Raw genomic sequence first — 20,566 nt, 5'->3', positions numbered from 1 at the left:
CTCGCCTCATCCCATTCCTAAACGGTCGGCTCATCATGCTGCACCGTCCATTTTTTTTTTTTTTTCCATTTTCGTTTCCCAGAGGCCAAAAAAGCGTTCGGCACAGCAGTTATCTACAGAGCTCTATTTAAAAAGCCGTGGCGGGCCGGATTTGGCCCCCAGTCCTTGACTTCAGCACGTGTTTCAGAGCATGCTGGTAATAGTGCTGTAAAATAAGCGGTGAGATGACGCCGTTTCTGCTAACATTTACCTTCAACCCCTCCACAGGCGGCGTGTTGCCCTGGAGCCAGAGAGCGAGGGAGTGCAGGCGGAGAGGGAGAAGGAGGCCGCGCTGTGAGGGGAATCGTTCGGACATGTTGGATGTTCTGCTGCCGGTTGCTCCCTCCGCTGAGTCTCTGTGTTTGTGTTGCAGATGTTTGGAGTTCCTGCTGCAGAGCGGAGCGACGGCCTCGGTCAAAGACAAACAGGGCTACAGTCCTGTCCATTACGCTGCCGCCTTTGGTCACAGGCACTGTCTGGAACTGGTTGGTCCCCACACACACACACACACACACACACACACACACACACACACACACACACACACAGACACACAGCCCAGTGAAATCTAACAAAGACACAGTAACTTTTGTGGGGTTTTTTGTTTGTTTTTTGGACTAAAACTGCCTGTAAGGACTTTCACCCCCCAGTCGTTGCCATGTTATGTTGGTCTGATGCTGGTGAAAGCAGCAACTTGTCATTCTGAGTGTTTGCTCATGTTAATGTGGTCAGCTGCTATTTTGGGAATGGGCTTTCTGTGCATGGCCAAAGGCTGAAGGAAGTGACAAAATAATGACAATATCTCCCTTATAACCCACGTCGCAGCATCTTAACTTTTGAATCTTTTTTTTTTTCTAGTGAATAGACTAGAATGATATTTTTCTGACCGTCTTTTCCATCTTTTATCAGGATTACATGAATTTGCTGACTGTAAAGTCTCTGTGTGTCTTTGCTAGACTGTAAATAAATCCCACGTGGGCTGGAAGTTTCCTAAGTGTCTGAATGTAAACATCCTGCCTCTGTGGGAACAGTTGAAATGTCTGATCCAGCTAAAACACTGCTGAATCAGCCAGTTAATCATCCCTAATAATCCCTTACCTTAATCTGAGATATTCTTTAAATATTCAGAAAAAAAGGTGATTAAAGTTCCCACATTAAGCATCCTTTAATCCCATATGACGGCTTTCTGAGGCCAGCCAGCCGGGTCTCATGCTGGTTTTGTTCTGACATGCAGCTGCTGAACAGAGACGATGGACCTCAAGAAGATCCTGAGTCTCCTCATGCCAGGAGCCCTCTGCACCTCGCTGTAAGTCTCCTCTGTTCTCCTGCTCGTCTTTTTACTGTAATCCACATAACGTCATGCGTTATGAGCGAAGGTGTTCCATAAGGTCGGTTTCCAAGTAAAGTTAATAGTAAATGATTTAATACATCATCTCTACTGGTTTGTCTCTGCTTTATTTATGTCAACAAAATGTTTTTAAAAGGAGCAGTATTATGAAAAATCCAACTTTTGTCATCTTATATTGTTATTTCCTCTTCAAAAACATATCTGGAGTTTTGCTATGATTCCTCCATGCAAGTTTGAGAAATCCTTTAATCTCCATGGCAACCATTGAGTTGTTCTATACACCTGGATGGACCGAGCCCCGTTTTGACAACGAAGCTCCTCCTCGGAGCTGCAGCATAGAGCAGCCCTCCCGTGCGGCTCCTCCCCTCAGCTCCTTCAGACTAGCCAGCAGCAATTAGCAAACACCTGGTGGACCTGAGCATCTGCTGAGCTCATTATAGGAGCTGCATCTCAGAGCAGCACTTTGTTAAAGGGTTAATTGAGGAGCCATGTTGTCATGACTTCCTGAATGCGCAGCTTCAGAAAAAGCAGGAGTTTCTTAAAGAGACAGGCAAAAGTCTGTCACTTTCATGGTGTTCAAACGCAAAGTCAAATTTCTTTTAAGTCAAGCATCTTATAACAACTGAAGGCACAATGGTTATTTGATTATTCTATAAAATGGCTAGAAAACACCTAACACTGACCCGTTAAGAGATTTTAATGAAGAATTATTAATTGTTTCCCTGTTAAACGTTTTTTTATTAACGTTTTTAACTCTGAGCTCGTTTTTCCGTCAGGCATACCACGGCCACGCCCAGGCTCTGGAGGTCCTGCTGCAGGGGGAGAGGGAGGTGGACCAGACCGACGAGGCAGGACGGACCCCTCTGGCCCTGGCCGCCCTCCGGGGCCACACCGACTGCGTTCACACGCTCCTCAGCCAGGGGGCGTCGCCGCACTCCAGTGATCAGCAGTACAGCCGTTCACCTGTTCACCTGGCAGGTGGGTTAACGGTCATGGATTGAGTTCAGGTTAAATTTTAGATTTTCGATCAAATCGCCTTTCATTTAGAGGGAACGGTTAGTGCAGCGCTGCAGCCATGTTTGAGTCATGGTTATAACGCCTTTGTCTGGTTTGGATCCAGTTTCTGTCGCACTATCCAACAGTTAGTCAGCTGACCAACGTCTGCTCCTCTCTGCTCAGTGATGAACGGCCATACTACGTGTGTGCGCCTCCTGCTGGATGAATCGGACGGTGCGGAGCTCATTGATGCCGCCGACTCTCAGGGACAGTGAGTTGTGCTCTTCCCTTCTGCCGTCCCGCATTATTTTTGTGTCTGCTGCTTTAAGGAAGCGTCGCCCTGTTTCCTGCAGGACGCCTCTGATGCTGGCGGTGGCTGGAGGTCACGTCGACGCCGTGTCGCTGCTGCTGGAGCGGGAAGCCAACGTCAACATGGCCGACAGCCACGGCCTCACAGCCCTCCACCTCGGGGTGAGTCTCTGTCACAGGGCTCTGCAGCCTTTATGAAGCTACATACAAATTGTTTGGCGCTGCAAATGTTACAAGCCTTTTAAAAAAAGAGAATATTTCATTTAAAAAAAATATCTACTGTAAGAAGTTATTTTAAAAAGAAAAATACAGTTTTGTTTCTTAGGTTTTAAAGAACAATATAAAAAAAGCTTAAAAAAGGAATGGATGCATTTCATTTTATGGGATATTCATATTTGTAAAAAAAGAAATGTAGGAAAAGTAGATGGTTAATGTAGTGATAATTTTAGGGTTGCAATTAAATTATTTTAGTAATCGATTATTTTGACGATTCATTTAATAAAATAATTATCACAGTCAGCTAATTTTTCATTAAATGATTCAGTCTTATTTTATGCAATACATAAAAAATGTAAATAAGCAGATACTACAATTCTTTTTAAAGTAGCAAAATAAACATTTTACTGCCTAAAATTGAGTAACAGGACTCCTCTGGTGAACACTTGATAATTTGTAGCAAAGGATTCATCTTTAGCCAGATAATCCTTCTAACATCATGTGGAAAGTCCAGTTCAACAGCTAAAGGTGTCGCATACGAGGTTTGTTTTAAACAATTTACCAGGTGAAGCTAAAAATGCCACTTGAGGAGTTCTGTGTGGAACATAATTATAGATAAGGTTTGTGGACATGGACATTATTTATTTTGTATGTAATCCTGTTTAAGTTATTACTCAGAATGTGTCGTTCTTTCAGCAGATGGCGTTTTGTAGAGTGTGTGTACTCCAGGTTATTGAACTGATCGATTCTTTTAGTATCATTTAATGCAATTATTCCATGAAAATGCTGGCATTTCTTATCATATCTATATTTACAAACAACAGTTCATTATATGTGATTTTTAGTGCACTCATTAAGTGCCGTTGTGAACGATCCAAAGAGCCACTTGTGGCCCCGGAGCCGCAGGTTGCAGAGCGCTGATCCAGCCGATGCCTGTCATGAATGAGTCTGTCAGACCTGCTGCTGTTGATCATGAGACTGTTCCTGTGAAGTTACACTCTGGCCTGCTCTCTGTCCGCCCCAGCTGCTGTGTGGCCAGGAGGAGTGCATCCAATGTCTGCTGGAGCAAGAGGCCTCAGTGTTGCTAGGAGACTCTCGGGGTCGCACCGCCATCCACCTGGCCGCCGCACGAGGCCACGCCTCCTGGCTGAGCGAGCTTCTGAGCATCGCCTGCTCAGAGTCGCCCTCTCTGCCCCCACTGAGAGACCACGGCGGGTACACGCCTCTGCACTGGGCCTGCTACTACGGTTAGTGACTGAAAGACGCCCGCCGCTGGGAGAAGGTCGGGTCCACTGGATAACTGCCAGGAACTAGCTGGACTGTTTTAAGCTAAATCTGCCAAAATTAGGCAACTATTCCAACTGTGCAGAATTTATTCATCTGTATAGGTTAATTTGACATTAAAATGTTGAAAACATGCAGGTTTATGGAAACGAGGACAACATTTTTACAGAATAAATTTCCACAAACGAAAACATAAACCCAGATAAATAAACTCCACTGGTGCCCCCCTAACAATGAGTGTGTGTTTCCAGGCCATGAAGGGTGTGTGGAGGTTCTGCTGGAGCAGAAAGGCTGCCGGTGCATCGACGGGAATCCGTTCACTCCTCTACACTGCGCGGTGTAAGTCTGTCTGCCGGCTCTCTCTGCGGCTCTCTTGTTTTGCCGTTTCTGTGTCCTTCATGTGTCGATGCTTAAACTGCCAGGTTGAACGATCATGAGCCGTGTGCGTCGCTGCTGCTGGAGGCCATGGGGTCGGACATCGCTGGCTGCAGTGACGCTAAGGGCAGGTAAGACGTTGGTGCGAAGGCACTGGTGCTGCAGCGCCATCGGTCTGCGCTGCATCGCAGCTTTTTACTCTGTTTTCGCTCCTGCAGGACTCCTCTCCACGCCGCGGCGTTCAGCGGCCACGTAGACTGCATCCAGCTGCTCCTTTCCCATGATGCACCTGTGGACACCGCAGACCAGTCAGGCCGCACTGCACTCATGATGGCAGCTGAGAAGGGCCGGGCCGAAGCTCTTGGTGATGATTCCCGTTTTGGCGCTTTTCTACCTAGCAGCTGGACTCGACTCTGCACAGTTCTGGTTTTCCAGAAGATTAACAGGTGTAAGAGGGCGGGGTCTTCATATGGATGACCCCAGAGTCCAAGAAGTGTTACGACAGACGTGTACATGACACAAACTAGCGCTGTGCAATATTTTATATGTTGGTATCAATCCAATACCAAGTAAACAAATCGTCAATACTGAGGCTAATACTTTTCTTTTAAGCTTTATGTATCATCAGATTTCAGACCTTTTAGGTATTTTTGTGTCTGTTCCTTTCTATTACTTTGTTCAAACTTCAGAAAGAATTTGGGAAACATTTATAGGCATCTACAAAATGCTTTAATAACATATGAACATGGTTTATGTGCATTTTTCCGAAAGGTGCAAAAATTATCATTCGTGAGCAAATCGAAACCAAATCTGTTTTGAGACAGAACATGTAACTTCTAGTTCAGTGGTTCTTAACCTGGGTTCGATCGAACCCCAGGGGTTCGACGAGTCGGTCTCAGGGGTTCGATGAGTCGGTCTCAGGGGTTCGGTGGAGCCTCTGCCGCGGAGGTAAAGACACACTGTGTAAAGTCGTGATGACGCCCCGCTTTGCTGCAGAGGATCACGTTACATTGTTTAGCCAATCAGAGCTGCGGAGGAGCACTGATTGAAGGAGCTCCACTCTCAGCATGGATTTGAACTTGTGTCTTTAATTACTTCAGCAAAACTCACCGTTTTTACTAAGTTCTGTAGCTTTCGGTGTACTTCTAAATCTGCTCCTTAGTCGCATCTTTTCGGGCCTGCTACTGCCTCTAGTGGCATGGGGGTGGTAACACAACTAATATAATTACATTACTAAATCAGAATACCAAAGTCTTTATTGCTAATTTTTCATTCTCTGAAGAATGTAGAGCTAATCAAATGATCTAAACAAGACCTTAAAGTGGTTCCAGTTTCTCTCGATGGCCAACCTGTTGAAACTGTGGCAAATTTTAAATACCTTGGGTCGTTCCTGTTCACTCAGCTCAACTTTGCTGAAAACACTGACTATATTTTGAAAACTGTTCTCAGAGACTACCTTTTAAGAAGACTTAGTGATCATGGGGTGCCCCAACTAGGCTCTAGTTGGGGCACCAACTAGAGTCTTGAATTTGGAGGAAAAAACTCATATTTTAGTGAGTGCGCATATGAAACTGGTGGGTTCGGTACCTCAAAAAAGGTTAAGAACCACTGTTCTAGAGGAAAATCAAGAGAGTTTTCTCTCTAAGTTTTTACTTTGAAAAACTTTTTTTTTTTTTTGCTTTCTTTTGATTTTTTTTTCTTCTGATTTTTTATTTTTCTAGTTTTTAATTTAAACCTAGAGAAAATCTGTAACTGCGTAGAGTCAAGTTGAGCCTTGCTGAGCAGGTGCCAGTGGAAAATGACCATTTGAGTCCATTTAAAAACCTTCCCAGCAGTCAGTCTGGTTGTTGTTTTTGCTGCGTATTAACATTTTTTTTTTTTTTTTGCTGCAACATCTCTTGCAGACTTGCTGTTGTCCAGCGCTAATGCCAACCTCAGTCTAACAGACAAAGATGGCAACACTGCCCTGCATCTGGCTTGCAGTAATGTAAGTGCATAGCTTTAGTTTTTGCTAATGCGGTATGCTAACTTTAGCACATTTGGTCTCTGTTTTGACATGAGTTGCTTGTAATTCAGCTTGTGGCCGACAGTGAGTGTGTGTGTGTGTGTGTGTGTGTGTATATATATATATATATATATATATATATATAAAGGACAAAAGTTGGATAAAAAGTTGTTCTGGTGTTTATAAATGTTTTTTTTTCTTTGATTGTCATTTAATGGCTGCATGTTTCAGCTGCTTTCTGCACAGCTCTCCTCCACACAGACAGTCACAGACTCAGTAATCTTTCACTACACGTGTGCATGCAATAGGAAAGGTGAAAAACACTCAGATTGTTTGGAAAAATCAAGATTCGACAGAATCAACAGAGTACTGTTCACGGCCCTTAAGGGAGTTACGCAAGCTGTGCAGAGGAAAACCGGCTGTGAGTTTTATGACACGAGTTTAGTTAGTTGTCCCCAAAACGGATCATTTAAAATGCTTTGACTGGGACATTTAATGAGAAAATTGATGCGTTTTTACTCTGTTTACCTGAAGTGCCAATTTTTTTTCCTCCTGACCTGTAGCATGTTCTGGTTTCAGGGGAAAGAAGACTCTGTGCTGTTGATCATGGAGAAGATGTCTGACTCTTCACTCATAAATGCCACAAATGCAGCGCTGCAAACGTGAGTGTCTAAGAAGCTGGATAAAAATGAAGCTAAATGTATGAATTATCTACAAGATAATTCATACATTCATATATTGCGAATGCATTCCGTTTATTTTTATGTTGTATTAACAGTCTACATCATCTTGTGCTTCAGTAACTTTTAGAATCTAATATACTCATTAATGTTTAATTCCTAACAGGAAGTCATTTTGGTCTTGAATGACTTGTATTGTCTAACAGGTTTTAGCTTTGCGCTACACTGCCCCCTATGTGTTTGGCATGGTTGTGCAGGTTCATGTGGATGAAAATTGAAACTGATCCCGTGTGGATGATATCATGTTTTTTAAACAATATAGTGATTTTTTATAAAGATATGTTTCCATTTTAGACAAGGCTTTTGTCATATTACAACTTTATGTACTTTAGATGGATTTTTGCAGGATAAATGGTTTTTACTATAGATTTTATTTTGAGGTATGAGAGTGAAGGGGGCTGAAAACATATGTGTTCCACATTGTTTTTAGATCTTTATTTGTAAAGAGTCTCAAAGTCATGTGTCTTTTCCTTCCACTTGACAATCACTCAATACTTTGCGTTTGCTTATTACATTGTAATCACAATAAAATACAGTGAGGCTTGTGATTGTAACACGACAAAATGCTAAAAATGTTCACGAGGAGTAAATACTTCGGCGCTGCATACATGCTTATACTCCAGGTTTGACTTTATATGTTGCTAAAATTTGTAGGATTACTTATTGGAAAAAGTGTTTATAAAATTTAAATGTTGTGGAACTTCCCTGGTTTGGTGTGTCTGGAAGAGAAGGAACAAAAGGAAAAAGTTGTTTTCTCTTTAGCCTGGGCAGCAGTGTGATATGACCCAGTGAAGCGATGTCAGTGTGAAACTGTCTGTCTCCGTCAGTCCGCTCCACCTGGCTGCCCGCAGCGGCCTGAAGAGGGCGGTCCAGGAGCTGCTGTCCAGAGGAGCCAACGTCCAGACGGCCGATGAGAACGGTAGGACGACCAGCTCCACGCCATCATTGCCGCGCTGCATGAACGCTTCTCTCTCCTGCAGCATGAACTGCACTTTACTGCTGAAGGGTTTGGAAACGACTTTCTCTCTGCTCTGCAGATGCTCCACTTTTAACAGCAGCTCCCACTGGGTTGACGTTGCACATGTACATTACAGGCTTACGCTGCAATAGCACAACATTTTACTAACTGTTTTTGGTCTAGTTTCTAGTGCAAATAGAAGAGAAAACGAACTTATACGTAACTTTTCGGCAAGAAACAAGAGCTTGTGTTAAGGCAATAACTTTTTAATATTGATGAAAAAGTAGTGGTTGCCCTGGCAGATTATTTCACTTATAAGAAAAATGTCTATCAGTGAAATAATCTGCTATTGAACTTTTTCGTCAATATTAAGGAATTATTCACTTAAAACAAGCTCCTGTATCTTGCTGGAAAGTTACTTATAAATTAGTTTTGTCTTATTACAAGTGCATTAAGATATTTGAACCAGAAACTAGACCAAAATTGCTTGGTAAGATTTTGTGTTTTTTTTTTCAGGCAAAACTTGTTGTGCATTTTCTCTCTTTTTATAATTGTAGCAACTCTCCTATAATACTTTCTCAGCTCTTTGAAAAGATTTTAATTAGGGATGCAACAATATAAAAATTTGGGCCGATATTAATAAGTGATATTTACCAATATCATATACATTTCTAGTCCCTTTTGACTTCACCAATGTGTCTTTGCTTCAGTTAAACTCCCCCATAATCCTTTGGTGCATCACTGTCACATGACCAACCTGCTCCCCTCCAGATCAGATCCGAAACAAAATAGAAATATCGGATGTTAATATCAGTCCAGTTTGATTTATCGGACCGGTATTGATATATTAAAAACTGCCTGACTTCGGCCGATACTGATGTTAATACCATTGTATCGTACATCCTTAATTTCAAAGCATCTCTCCAGGAATACATTGATTCCAGAAGAACATTTAATAAGATTTTTGGCTCATAATAAACATTTTTCTTTCCAAAGGGTTCTGATGTTAAATGCTTTCGTTTTCATTCAGACGGTGGGAGCTGTGACTGAGCGGTTGCTTGCCGACTTGCTGTCTTCTGTTTACTGGTCAGGGCTGGATGTCGCTGTTTTTAAAACCCAAGTTGTCAACTAAAGTCCAAATCGACCCTTTTTGAATTCTCACATTAGAGTACGAAAACTAATTTAAACATAAACAATAAATCTAATGCTTATCAGCTTCTTTTTATATCTTTTAGTATTCCTATACGTGTACTTGTGCATTTTAAAACACAGGACAGCATCCAGTAAACGCCGCAATATTTAAGTACAGGTGATTTCCTAAATCCCTGTAAACATTCCCAAACCCTGTGTGTTCTTTTACAAATACAGATAAGTATAAAATAATAGAAACAATGCACCTTTGCTGTAATGCATTTGAAATTGACTCCGGCACAGTAATCCTTTGCTAATTCGATAAAACCTTCCCAAAGCAGGAAGCAGTTGGCGTTCTGTGGCAGCTGGATCCTCTTTGTTCTCTGAACAGCCGATGAAGAAACGATGTAAACTGCAAAAAACAGGAAATGTTGATGCAGTGAAATGAGCAGCATCCAGTAAAGACCCACCACTCTGTTTCACACGTCTCACTGAGGCTGAAAATGTTCCGCTTTGAGGCTCCTTCCACAGGGAAAGCCATGTGGTTCATCCTTGTTTCAAAGCTCAAAACCCTTTTAGATTTCTTTGTTCTTATTCAGGATGGAATGAACAATAAATGATAGCTGTGGGATAGATTAGGGATGTGAACAATTAATTGACTTTTGACTAATGGTTTATTACGTTAAAACTAGTTCTCATCCACGGAGACCTTGTTTTAGTGTTGTAGTTTGGCCGCCATCCAGCAGAGGGCGGCGTTGCTCATACGTATGGGAGCCGGCTGAGCCTTACTAGAACGGGAAAGAAAAAACAGTCCAATCAGAGTTCGGTTTGAGATGCTAAACACATTTTCTCCGGTTTTGTTTTAAAATTTATTACGTGTTTCAAATATCTTTTTTTTTCTTCCATGTTTTATTTTTCTACTCAGCAACCCATGTTGTAAAGGCCTTCTAAGCTTATTATTCCAAAAAGACCGTGGGCGGCATCAGGCGCACTTCCGACTTGATTGTTTGAAAAAATATTAGAAGTTTTTTCATATTTTCTAACAAAAATATGAACAAATAAATAACACAAATTTTGAACAACTTAGATGAAAACTAAAGTTAACTAAGACTGACATACAAGTTCAAAAAGCGGCAAAAAAAGGAAAAAAAAAAAAAGCCCGTCACCACACCGGACATTCGACAAACAAACAAATCCATCCCGCCCCTGGTGTGTTCTTCATCTCTTAAATGAATGGGAGGGTCTGAAAGTTACCAAAGTAATCTGAACATTTCCAAATACAAAAATTAATTACAGATTTCGATTCCAAACTAACTCAAAGAAAAAAAAAAAATTGTTAGAACTCATGATTTGGAAAAAAAAATCAACATGAATGACCATAGCGTCTAATGACTGAATTATCTGTTGATTCAGTCAGTATTTAACACAGCTGACTGTAATATATGTTACTTTAATCATGATTTCCTGTTTATAATTCAGCACATTACAGAAAATGGTGCCATCCATGTTATGGTAAGATGGTTGGGCCTCTTCATACAAGAGAAAACTCAGGTTTTTAAGCAAATGGCTGCTGATCAATTAATCTTGAGTTGATCAGCTTTAGATCAGCTCATTAATCAATAACTCGCTGCGATCTAAAACCTTTAGTGGTTCCTCAGTCCGTCCAGCCCTGACCGATTGTCGTTCCTGTCTTCAGTGTTCTCCCTTCTCTTTGCTCCACCTGTCAGCTGGCTGGAGACTAATGGAATGCTGCTCCATCTTTGTTTTCTGCTTCGCCTCCCTCGCTTCCTCCACATCTCCCTGTCTCCTTCCTCCTCCTCCTCCTCTCTGGTCCGTCTCTGTCCCTCTGCCTCAGGTCTGACCCCTGCTCTGGCTTGTGCTCCTAGCAGAGAGGTGGCTGACTGTCTGGCTCTCATTCTGGCTACCATGATGCCTTTCTGCTCCCCTTGCAGCTCTGGAGCTCCCTCCCCAGGCTCCCTGCTGAGGCAGCTGCCCCACCAGGGGGGTAAAGGCGTGGCCGCCGGCCCTCGGGGACCCCGCAGCCCCAGGAACCCCTCGGGACCTTCCAGCGAGGGAACTACTGAGAACGACTCGGAGGACTCTGAAACGTTTTGATGATCCTTACCTCGAGCTGGTCACCCGGACTCCTCAGCAGAACGGCGCTCCTGCCAAGCAGAGCGGGACGCTGGTCAGCATGAAGCTCCAAGGGATTCAGTGTTACGGAAAGAAGCAACTTTACAATCATCATTTACAGATATTACAAAAAAAATATAAAATAATAATCTCAGAAAATAATTTCTAATTTATCCTTTAAATAATTTATAATATTTTCATTAGCTTTTTTTCTCTTTTCTTTTTTTGAATCATGTCTGAATCTATTACAAACTAAAATTTATTTTTAAATCCTTTTTTTCTAACTGCCGGGTTTTGTTTCGCTGCGATACATTCTTGGGATTTTGTGAGAAACGTAATAAACTTTTCGCGCCTCATGAAGAAGTCAAATCAAAATCTAACTTTCTTCACTTTCAAATTTTAGGTTATTGGAAAAAAAAACTCTATAGCTTATAAAAAATAATGAGGAATCTATAAATCTGCTCGGAATTGGATGTTGACTGATCATTGCACCATTAGCTGTGTTTCCACTGTAGGAGCCGTTTTCAGGTTCCTGGGGCTAATCTTTGGACAGTCTCTGGGTTCATTCACGAAAATCAGTCTAACATTGGAAAAAAAAAGAAGCTTGGACTTCTCCGAAAAGCTGAGAGCGAGCTTTAATTATTACAACTTTGTGAATATTACTAATTTCCCTCAAATTGGAGCGACTCTACTTCTGTTTCACCAGCAACTGTAAAGCAGTCAGCTGCTCAGGTTCAGGTTGGAGATCTTTCTAGTCGTCTGCACAGGAAGACTTCAGTTCTTGTTACAATTTTACGTACTTTTTAAGTGCAATTACTCCTCGGTTAAAATCATAGCTTTTTAGTTTTATCCACTTGGTGGTTAAACAGGACGCCAGGATCGGAGCTATTATTTTAAAATCCCTCTACAGTTTTACAGTTCTTTCCTTAGCTTTGAAACTGTAGGCGCTATGAAAAAATCTGAAATCAATGCTGCATTAGTCAGTTTTGTTTCTTGGTTTGATTCTGGGCAATAACCGAATAACAATATATATCGCGATACACTTAATATCAGTAATTCAATACATGCAATAGAATTTTCAATCATTTCATTGAGCTTCAGAACCGAACAGCATTCTGGGGGATGTAGGGAGAGGGAAAGGCTTTAGCTGGCCAGCTAAGCACAGTTGATGACGTCAACAAACTCACTTACTGTTTGGTTACCTAGCAACAACCTATTAAGTAACTTGCGCAGCAACAGCTTCATGTTTCACCCCTGTGTCTCACTGCTTCAATATAAAAAAACAACAGCATGCATTGCAAAGAGAAGAAGCTGGAGAGGAAATTGAATAAAACAGGGAAGGTCACATCACCGGTTTGGCAGTATTTCACATATTTAAGACAAAAAACGAATCAATAATTATTGATATCGATTGATATGAAGCCCTAATATTGTATCACGTCTTTCAGCCCTGCAGTGGAAACACAAACGGATGCAGTTTGGGAGCCGAGAGCTGAAACGCGTGTCGGTTTAAAAGTAATAAGAGGACTTGCTTAATTTTTCTAAACATTCAGACTTGATTGAAATTAATATGAAGAAGTAGTATTTTTTATTTATTTATTTTTTTGCATTAGTTTTTAGTTAAACAGATGACGTGGTCCAGCTGTTACACAGTGAACCCTTGGGGCTCCACATCTTCACATTGCGTCTGCGGACAGTTCCTCTCCTCTGACTCGGAGCAGGACGTCCGGCGGCTCTTATTCGTTTCTTCCCTGGACCGGCGCCATGCGGCCGGCCCGCCCACTCGGTTCCCGAACGAGGAGAGCTCCATCGGGACCGGCTTCAGGGCCGGTCTGCACGCTTACACCGACTGACGCCGCAGTTGGTGCTTACGCTCACGGGTGCTTCAATCTAAACTAACCTCGGTACTTAGCATCTGCATGGCAAAGCCATGCCACTCTGAGACAAGGTTTCTTTCTTTCTTTCTTTTTTTTTTTTTAAAGCCATTTTAACTGTTTGTACACAATTAAGATTATTAAGAAATTCAAGTGTAGTTTTAAGTTTTTTAAAACTTGTACCAAATATTTGACTTCCATGCATAAATAATTAGCATGTACTGAAGGGTTACATGAGCAGGTACTTTTTGAAATATTTTACCAGCTTAAAAGCACAAGTTCGGAGTTGGCTGCGTGGTTTTATGAAATGTGTCCAGAATGTGAATAGTGCAGCCTCGATGAGATGCTTGGTAGTTTAATGTTCACCAGGAGAGAGAGAGAGAGAGAACGGGTACATCTCAGTTCCACCAACAGAAAAAAGTCACACACATCATTGGCTGGATTTCACCAAAAATGAAAGATTTTACAAGGTACGATATAAATGTGTTACCAGCTCATTGATATCGCTGTTCCTTCTCCGATGAAGACTTTTATTTTCTAGTTGATTTCAGTCAAATTCTTTGGCAGCTAACAAAAATGCTACTCCATTAAACAACATACTAGCTTCTTTGTTTGCCCGAATGATATCCCATCACACGCCGCATCTGCTAAAACATGTTTTCCTTAACAGAGAAAGGTTTCTGTGTCACACAGAACAAGCTAATGGTTGTCATTTTGTGAACATTGATAACTGTTTTAAACAAAACGGTCTTATTTAAACCGTCAGCTGTTAGCTTGCACATTAGCAACTAGATTTGCCCCAGCCAGAAGATGCCAGGCATTTTGTTACACAAGCTAATGCTAGCCATGTTGCGAAAATTGCTAATATTATAGCCATTTTAAACAAAACGCGTAAACTCCTCTTAGCTTGGATAAAATTATCAACTCGATTTACCCCAACGAGAAGATGGGAGTTATTTTGTTAAACATCGTGACTGACAACCAATGATTTAAGGTTATTTGTAGTTTACTGCAAGAAAATGTGATTCAATTTAATGTTAATATGAGCTAGCAGAAGAGCAGCTAGTTGTTGTTAAATCTGGTTTTATAATCTGTCATATTTCACAGGAGTCAGCTGGTCGGAACCGAAGTAAATGAGAACAGGGTGTAATGTTGAGATTTAAACAAAAATATCCAACAGCATTAATAATATGTGGGATGTGAGCATATTGTTGCTATCTTTGAAAAATCATTAAAAATACTTTACGTAGAGGAACATTGGTACAACAGAGTTACAGACATAAAAAAGATTCAGGATGAAGGTACGAGACGTACAAATTAGCACGGTAACGTTTCTTAGCAGATCTTCGTGTGTAAAGTGCTAAGAGTCATCTTACATGGGAAACTTGCGTTTTCTACCAGGAAATTCTTTATTCTGGTAGAAAACAGAACCTGATCCAAGTGAGTCGGCTAAAATGTCTTCACCAGCAGATCTGTGGAGACAGGAGAAAGACGCCGCTGCTACATGAATCTATATCTTCAAACTTTCAAAATTCTCCTTCAAGGTGAAAAGAAATTGACACTTGGGGGAGGAGGGCGGGGGGGAAGCACCAGACAAACAAAATAAAAAGTATTTGCGTAGAATACCAGCTGGCCTTACTTTTAAATATCGGTATGGGCATTGGCCTTAGAAAACCGCAGATCGGTCCAGATGATGTGTGGGGATGACTCGTTGAGGGAACAGCGGCGTACCCGTCGATGGAACGCAGTATTTGTGCAGACGTGGACGAATGATGAGATTATCACGTAGATTAATGCGTTTTGTCCCGCAGTCTTAAACGGCCTCCTGCACTTTGACCTCTCCATGTGAACCACCCGGTTGTGCGCGTTTGCACACTTTACAGTTCAGAGTAGCACGGTTTCCAGATTCCCAGAAAAAGACCAAAAGTCTCCTGTGGTGAAAATGTCTTCTTAGCTCAGTTCTTTGTGCTATTTATTAACTTCATCATGATGGTACAAATACTGCCAGCACTTAAATGTAAAGTTACACAGGGCCTTGACCACTCCTCCCTCTTTCCTCACCCCCATTTGTCTGCATACCAGCAACGTGCCATCGTCTCTAACGTGTCCAGTGCCTTGATGTTGATTCACGTGGTTCGTTTTATAATATTTTCTATTTGTAAATTTCGGAAATGATGTTTTTTTTTTTTCTTTTAAAGGATAAGTTCACCAAAAACTCCAAATAACTTGTATGTTAATAAAATTCACTTGAATACTTGAAGATTCTCTCGCCTTGGGTTTACTGCTTTGGCTTTTTGTTGGTTCTTCTCCGTGAAATGAAGTCAGACGTCGGGAAAACTTCGCGATTTTAAAAATAATCCGCCGGTTTCAATCCGTGAAGAGAATATTGGAAATGCCTTGAGAAGAGATCGAGTTGCCATTAGAAAATCAAGTTATGCTATTGTGTGAACTTATCCTTTAATATGTGGAGACATGGACTTTACGTTGAATGAGAAAGTGTTTTTCCCCCCCCCCCCTTCCTGTCTGGAGATTTTCCTTTGTTTAGATTTACTGCCAACATTTCTGAGGATGAGACCAAATTAATCGGACATGTTGAACCGACCCCTCTGCTGTTACTCCAAATCAAAACCCTCATGCCTGTACTTACAGGTCATAATAAACAAAGGAGTACCTCCAGGTTTTTCTTTAAAGTTGTGTGTGTAAGTTGGCTTTAGGTACTGATATGAAAACGACTAGTCACAGCTTTGTACGAAAACACTTCCCATAATGGATGGTTGGTGTTTGGGTTCAAACGATTATGAACTAATAAGCACACAGATGGTGAACAAGCACAGTGTGTTTCTGCCTGTGAGTCCGAGTCTGGCCACCAGTATTATTATTATTATTATTATTATTGTACAAGAAGAAGAGCTTAGGCAGGCCTGACAATCTCCATCGTCACGTGTCTGATGATTTTCATACCAGTTCCTGATGCAGTATGACATGCTGAGGGCTGTTTGTCAGCAACCTTTCTTTTATAGCAGCTGTACAAATAAAACTAAAATCTGTTTGAACTTTTTGTGTGGTGGTTATTTTTTCTCTCACTGATTTCTTTTAACAAAATGCTTCCGTGTTTGGCGCTTTCAGATATAAAAAATAAAAGGTAATCCTGTGTTTGCATGCAAATTTTGACAAATGTCAAATACATTTAAAAAAAAAAAAGTATTCAAACCTCTTTACCCTGATGCCTCCAAATGAACAAATAACACAACAGACTGGTCAGGTCTCTTCCTTAATAATAAAACTGTTTTCTGTGAGCCGTGGTGAATGTTTGTCGGCCATTACTGGCCTGTACCGAGTGGTGGGTGCTTGGTTTCCATACAGTAGTGTTTACTCCATTGCCTTTTAGCCCTTCAAAGGTAATATATTTACTGTATTTTAAAATGTTCAATGAAGAAGGTTGAAGTAATGAACACGCTGAGCCTGTGTCCGTCTGAAAGACATAGTTTTATTTGTAAAAATACATAATAAAAATACAAAAAGACATAGTTTTATTTGTAAAAACACTTAAATCCTTTTCCTTGCACCTCTCAGTCATCACCCCTTTACTATACCAATTAAATTCATTGAGGTTCGTGGCTGCAATGCTGCCACAATGTAAAACAGTTCAAGTGCTATGAAGAGTTTTTCAACCTGGCCAAGTAGTAGCAGTAAAATACTGACACTAGCTGAGTTTCCATCGACCATATAATTGCGTAATTTGACATTTCGGACATAAATTTGCTTAAAGGAAACAAATTTCGAAAAAAAGAATTGCGTTTTTTCGATTAGCAAGTTCTGCCGCTAGGATGAGGTGAGGGGTTTTTAGCTGTATTCAAATGGGTTTATTTTGCAAAACTAATGGAAACGCGTTTTTTTCGGCATCACACGGATGTGGTTTGATGGCAGACTGGCGCCACACATTTTTAGTGACCCATCACCTTAAACTTATTCACGTGTGATTCACTGCAATTGCAAAACTGTGCTTTTTGGACATTAGCGGAATATTGACAAACTTTCGTGCACATTTTTAATGGAAACGCAGCTACAAAACTTGATCTGACCAATCACAGCAGAGTTTATTTTCTGTTGCTAGGCCAGTTCTCCTCAGTTTTATCTGTACAACAACATTTGAACTGATTTTTATAGACGTTGAAGAACCAAAATGAAGGTAAAAATTGTTAGTTTCCTGCATCAGTCAGGGTCTCAGCTCTGAGCTCAGCCATAAAATCTGACATCATGTGAATTTGAATGTGTGGTTTATTTATCTGACCTTATTGAAAATACCTAATATTTCTATAAATATATCTTAATTCTGAAAAAAAATCTTGTTGTGTCCCAGATCCGGATTTAAAGCCCAGGAGTCTGCAGGTAGTCACAGACAGGCTGCAGACACACAGAGACGGGCTGGGGGTTCAGATGCGTCCCGAAGGAGAAACAGTTCCCGCCTCCTCCAATCAGGAGCAGAGCCGGTTCTCCTGAGTCCGTCAGCTCGGAGCAGAAGGAGTGGAGCATCAGAGGCCAGGGCACGGAGCTCTGCAAACACACATCAGAATCAGACCTTTACACTACATAATCTGTCGGGGTACAAAGAAAGTACACCCTGCTATGCTATGCATAACAGAACATCATAAAAGTTTTCACACCAGACTATCAGGTGTGAATAGAAACGATAAATAGGAGGGTGTACTTTCTTTTTCCCCACAACTGTAGCTGAGTGAAAGCTGACCGTGTCTAGTCTGAACTCCATGCTGCTGTACGTGCTGAGGCTGACGATGACGACGCCAGGAGCGCCGTCTGAATGCATCCAGACTCCGCCCACCACAATCAGCTTATCCCCGAGCACGTGGGCGCAGTGAGAATACCTGAAACAAACGCAGGAAGAAAGGAGCCCAAAGTATCACATTTCTCAAGTCTGAATGAAGTCTTAATTTAAAAAACAAAACAGTGAGTCAGCTATGCTAGCTTGACTCTGACAACCTTAACATGTAGATGTGCTGCAGAATTCTGTCTGTTTGAGTTAAAAAGTAAGACAACACACACACACACACACACACACACACACACACACACACACACACTTTCTGACAGAACATTAATAGAGCAGGAGTTTAAATTAGCAAATCAACCACCTGTGTTCAGACGATCACTTATTAATATGCAAATTAAACATCAAGCCTGAAAACATAAAACTAACGGACTGAATGTTCTGTTTGTGTTGGAAATGTCTGCGTGTTTTTTGGCTTTGAATCCCGATACACTGATGGAGCTGCTATTAGTCAGTTGCTATGGTAATGAGTCTGTGTGTGTGTGTGTAGCTAAGCGGATACATAGAGAATGAATGGTTTTGAGTTCTTCAACAGGTTTTCTGTGTTATTGTTTCTTTTGCTGTGGTGCACTGCATGAAGTTAACAACGCCTCCATCTCCAGGTTTCATTTTGTTAGTGGAATTGTTCTACTGCAGCAGCGCGGCTGGCCATGGATGACAAGTCAAAGAATCGTGTTCTTGCCCTCCATCGTTGTACGAGCGCACAAAATTTCCAGACGTACACAGTAACATGCGACGGGTCCATAGAAATTCGGCACATTTATCGTTTCTAGAATCAAATTGAAACAGTTCAGAGGAAAACCGCTGACCTGGGAACAGGAGGTGGACGAACAGCTGCTCTGATCCAATCGAAGCCTTGTTCCGTCGGCGTCAGGAGGCTCAGATCTCCCAGAGGCTCACCCTCTCGGCTCAGACCTCCAAACACAACAACGGATCCGAGATACGAACAAGCTGAGTGAGAATGACGAGCCGCTGGCACATCGCCCCCTACTGGGAACTGTGGATCATGACGAAACGGAACAAAGTTCCCTGGATCAACCTCCAGAAGCTTAGAAACAGAGCAGAGAGCGCAGACGTGCGAGTTTATGGGAAATTCAGACAAAAACTGACCTCAGTCCAGAGCTGCTGGTCCAGACTCAGGAAGCTGCTGTCACCCAGAGCACAAGCTGATTGGTTTTTCCCACCAAACACAAACAGGAAGTGTCTGCCTGCCATGAACAGGAAACAAGGATTGAGCCTGGGACAAGAAGACGTTTGGATGAGAAGTGAAACGTCTTCAAGTCATCAAGAGAAGTCCAGTTGGTTCTGGAGGACCGAGGGTCAACACCGACAGACTGGGGGTCAAAACTGACGGACCTCTGGTTTGGTCTCGGCTCACCTCCGTGCCGGATCACGGTGGCTGTGTGTCGAAATCTTGGTGGGGGGGGATTTCCCGTACAGTCCATCGGCTCCACCTGAACCTTCTCTGCGTCTGGACGCGGTGCTTTGGCAGCGGACGGGTCAAAGGTCAGTTTAAACAGGTCGGAGTTGGGTCGGAGCGGTGAGGAGCGGCCGCCGTACACCACCGCTCCTCCTCCTCCGGGAAGGGGGGTAACAGTGTGATAGAGCCGCACGCCTAGAGCAAACGAAGAAAACATTTACAAAACCTCTGAGGCCAATCATCGGCAAGTTTAGCAAAACCTGTAGAATGAGGAGGAAACGTTGATCTGACCCAGATCTGCTGACGCTTCGACGGTGGTGGACCTCCAGCCGTTCTGATCCCTGATCAGGGATCTGCACTGCGTCACCCTGCCTCCCCTGCTGGACCCTCCAGTCAGCAGCAGCCCCTCTAACCTCATCCAGGTAGAGGCCAACCCCAAGCCTTCCAGACACACCGGCACCGCGCTCGCCTTCAGCTCCGTGGAGCTCCAGCTCGGACTGACGGACGGCACTGGAGATGGTCAGACGGACGCAGTCAGAGTGGTTTCAGAAAGACGCAGAGGCCGAAGCAGAAAGGTTTCGCTACCTGAGGCCTGACCGAGCAGAGCCTGCTCCATCAGAGCGCCTCGAGATGCGGTCAGGATGAAGTAGTGGGAGCACTTCTGGTGCCATTCCTGAGGGAGGACAGGAAGACTTTGGAAGGGTCGGGTTGGCTTTTACCAGCAGAGAGCTTCGGTCTGACGGAGGAGTCCGGCTAACCTCGTGCTCGTCGAACGGCTCCAGGGTTTCTATTCTGTCCCGCTCCTCCTGGGGGACCAGCCCCAAATAGAACGTATTCATATCAACACACACACACCGCTCCCAGCCCTGAGAACAACAAGCGCACACACACA

At 42.5% G+C, this 20,566-nt stretch overlaps 2 protein-coding genes across 5 annotated transcripts in view; one reads left to right on the top strand and one right to left on the bottom strand.

Moving 5' to 3' along the window:
• The window catches only part of ankrd44 (ankyrin repeat domain 44), a 39,966-nt gene extending 23,505 nt beyond the window's left edge, over positions 1-16,461 (top strand). For 2 of the 4 annotated variants that reach the window (XM_015037501.1, XM_015037502.1), the window contains exons 15-28: positions 268-333; positions 413-524; positions 1,274-1,345; positions 2,164-2,365; positions 2,567-2,654; positions 2,737-2,854; positions 3,933-4,155; positions 4,444-4,531; positions 4,615-4,698; positions 4,786-4,931; positions 6,472-6,554; positions 7,152-7,234; positions 8,140-8,231; positions 11,257-16,461. In XM_015037501.1, coding sequence (XP_014892987.1) covers positions 268-333; positions 413-524; positions 1,274-1,345; positions 2,164-2,365; positions 2,567-2,654; positions 2,737-2,854; positions 3,933-4,155; positions 4,444-4,531; positions 4,615-4,698; positions 4,786-4,931; positions 6,472-6,554; positions 7,152-7,234; positions 8,140-8,231; positions 11,257-11,516 — 1,717 coding nt within the window. In that variant the 3' untranslated portion in view covers positions 11,517-16,461. The remainder of the gene's footprint in view (positions 1-267; positions 334-412; positions 525-1,273; positions 1,346-2,163; positions 2,366-2,566; positions 2,655-2,736; positions 2,855-3,932; positions 4,156-4,443; positions 4,532-4,614; positions 4,699-4,785; positions 4,932-6,471; positions 6,555-7,151; positions 7,235-8,139; positions 8,232-11,256) is intronic. The other 2 variants (XR_001425637.1, XM_015037503.1) reach the window with 2 other exon arrangements.
• A 1,207-nt stretch (positions 16,462-17,668) lies between these two features.
• The window catches only part of lcmt2 (leucine carboxyl methyltransferase 2), a 9,100-nt gene continuing 6,202 nt past the window's right edge, over positions 17,669-20,566 (bottom strand). Inside the window, exons 7-14 of the mRNA XM_015037504.1 lie at positions 20,433-20,540; positions 20,260-20,347; positions 19,966-20,184; positions 19,633-19,869; positions 19,365-19,462; positions 19,064-19,251; positions 18,156-18,291; positions 17,669-17,962 (exon numbers count right to left, since the gene is read on the bottom strand). Coding sequence (XP_014892990.1) covers positions 17,777-17,962; positions 18,156-18,291; positions 19,064-19,251; positions 19,365-19,462; positions 19,633-19,869; positions 19,966-20,184; positions 20,260-20,347; positions 20,433-20,540 — 1,260 coding nt within the window. The 3' untranslated portion in view covers positions 17,669-17,776. The remainder of the gene's footprint in view (positions 17,963-18,155; positions 18,292-19,063; positions 19,252-19,364; positions 19,463-19,632; positions 19,870-19,965; positions 20,185-20,259; positions 20,348-20,432; positions 20,541-20,566) is intronic.

This window comes from Poecilia latipinna, unplaced genomic scaffold (genome assembly GCF_001443285.1).
Source record: "Poecilia latipinna isolate Pla-1442-1.1 unplaced genomic scaffold, P_latipinna-1.0 Scaffold408, whole genome shotgun sequence".
In the NCBI taxonomy this organism is placed as follows: domain Eukaryota; kingdom Metazoa; phylum Chordata; class Actinopteri; order Cyprinodontiformes; family Poeciliidae; genus Poecilia; species Poecilia latipinna.
The sequence above is the reverse complement of the archived record's forward strand: the minus strand, read 5'-3'. Positions and strand labels throughout refer to the sequence as shown.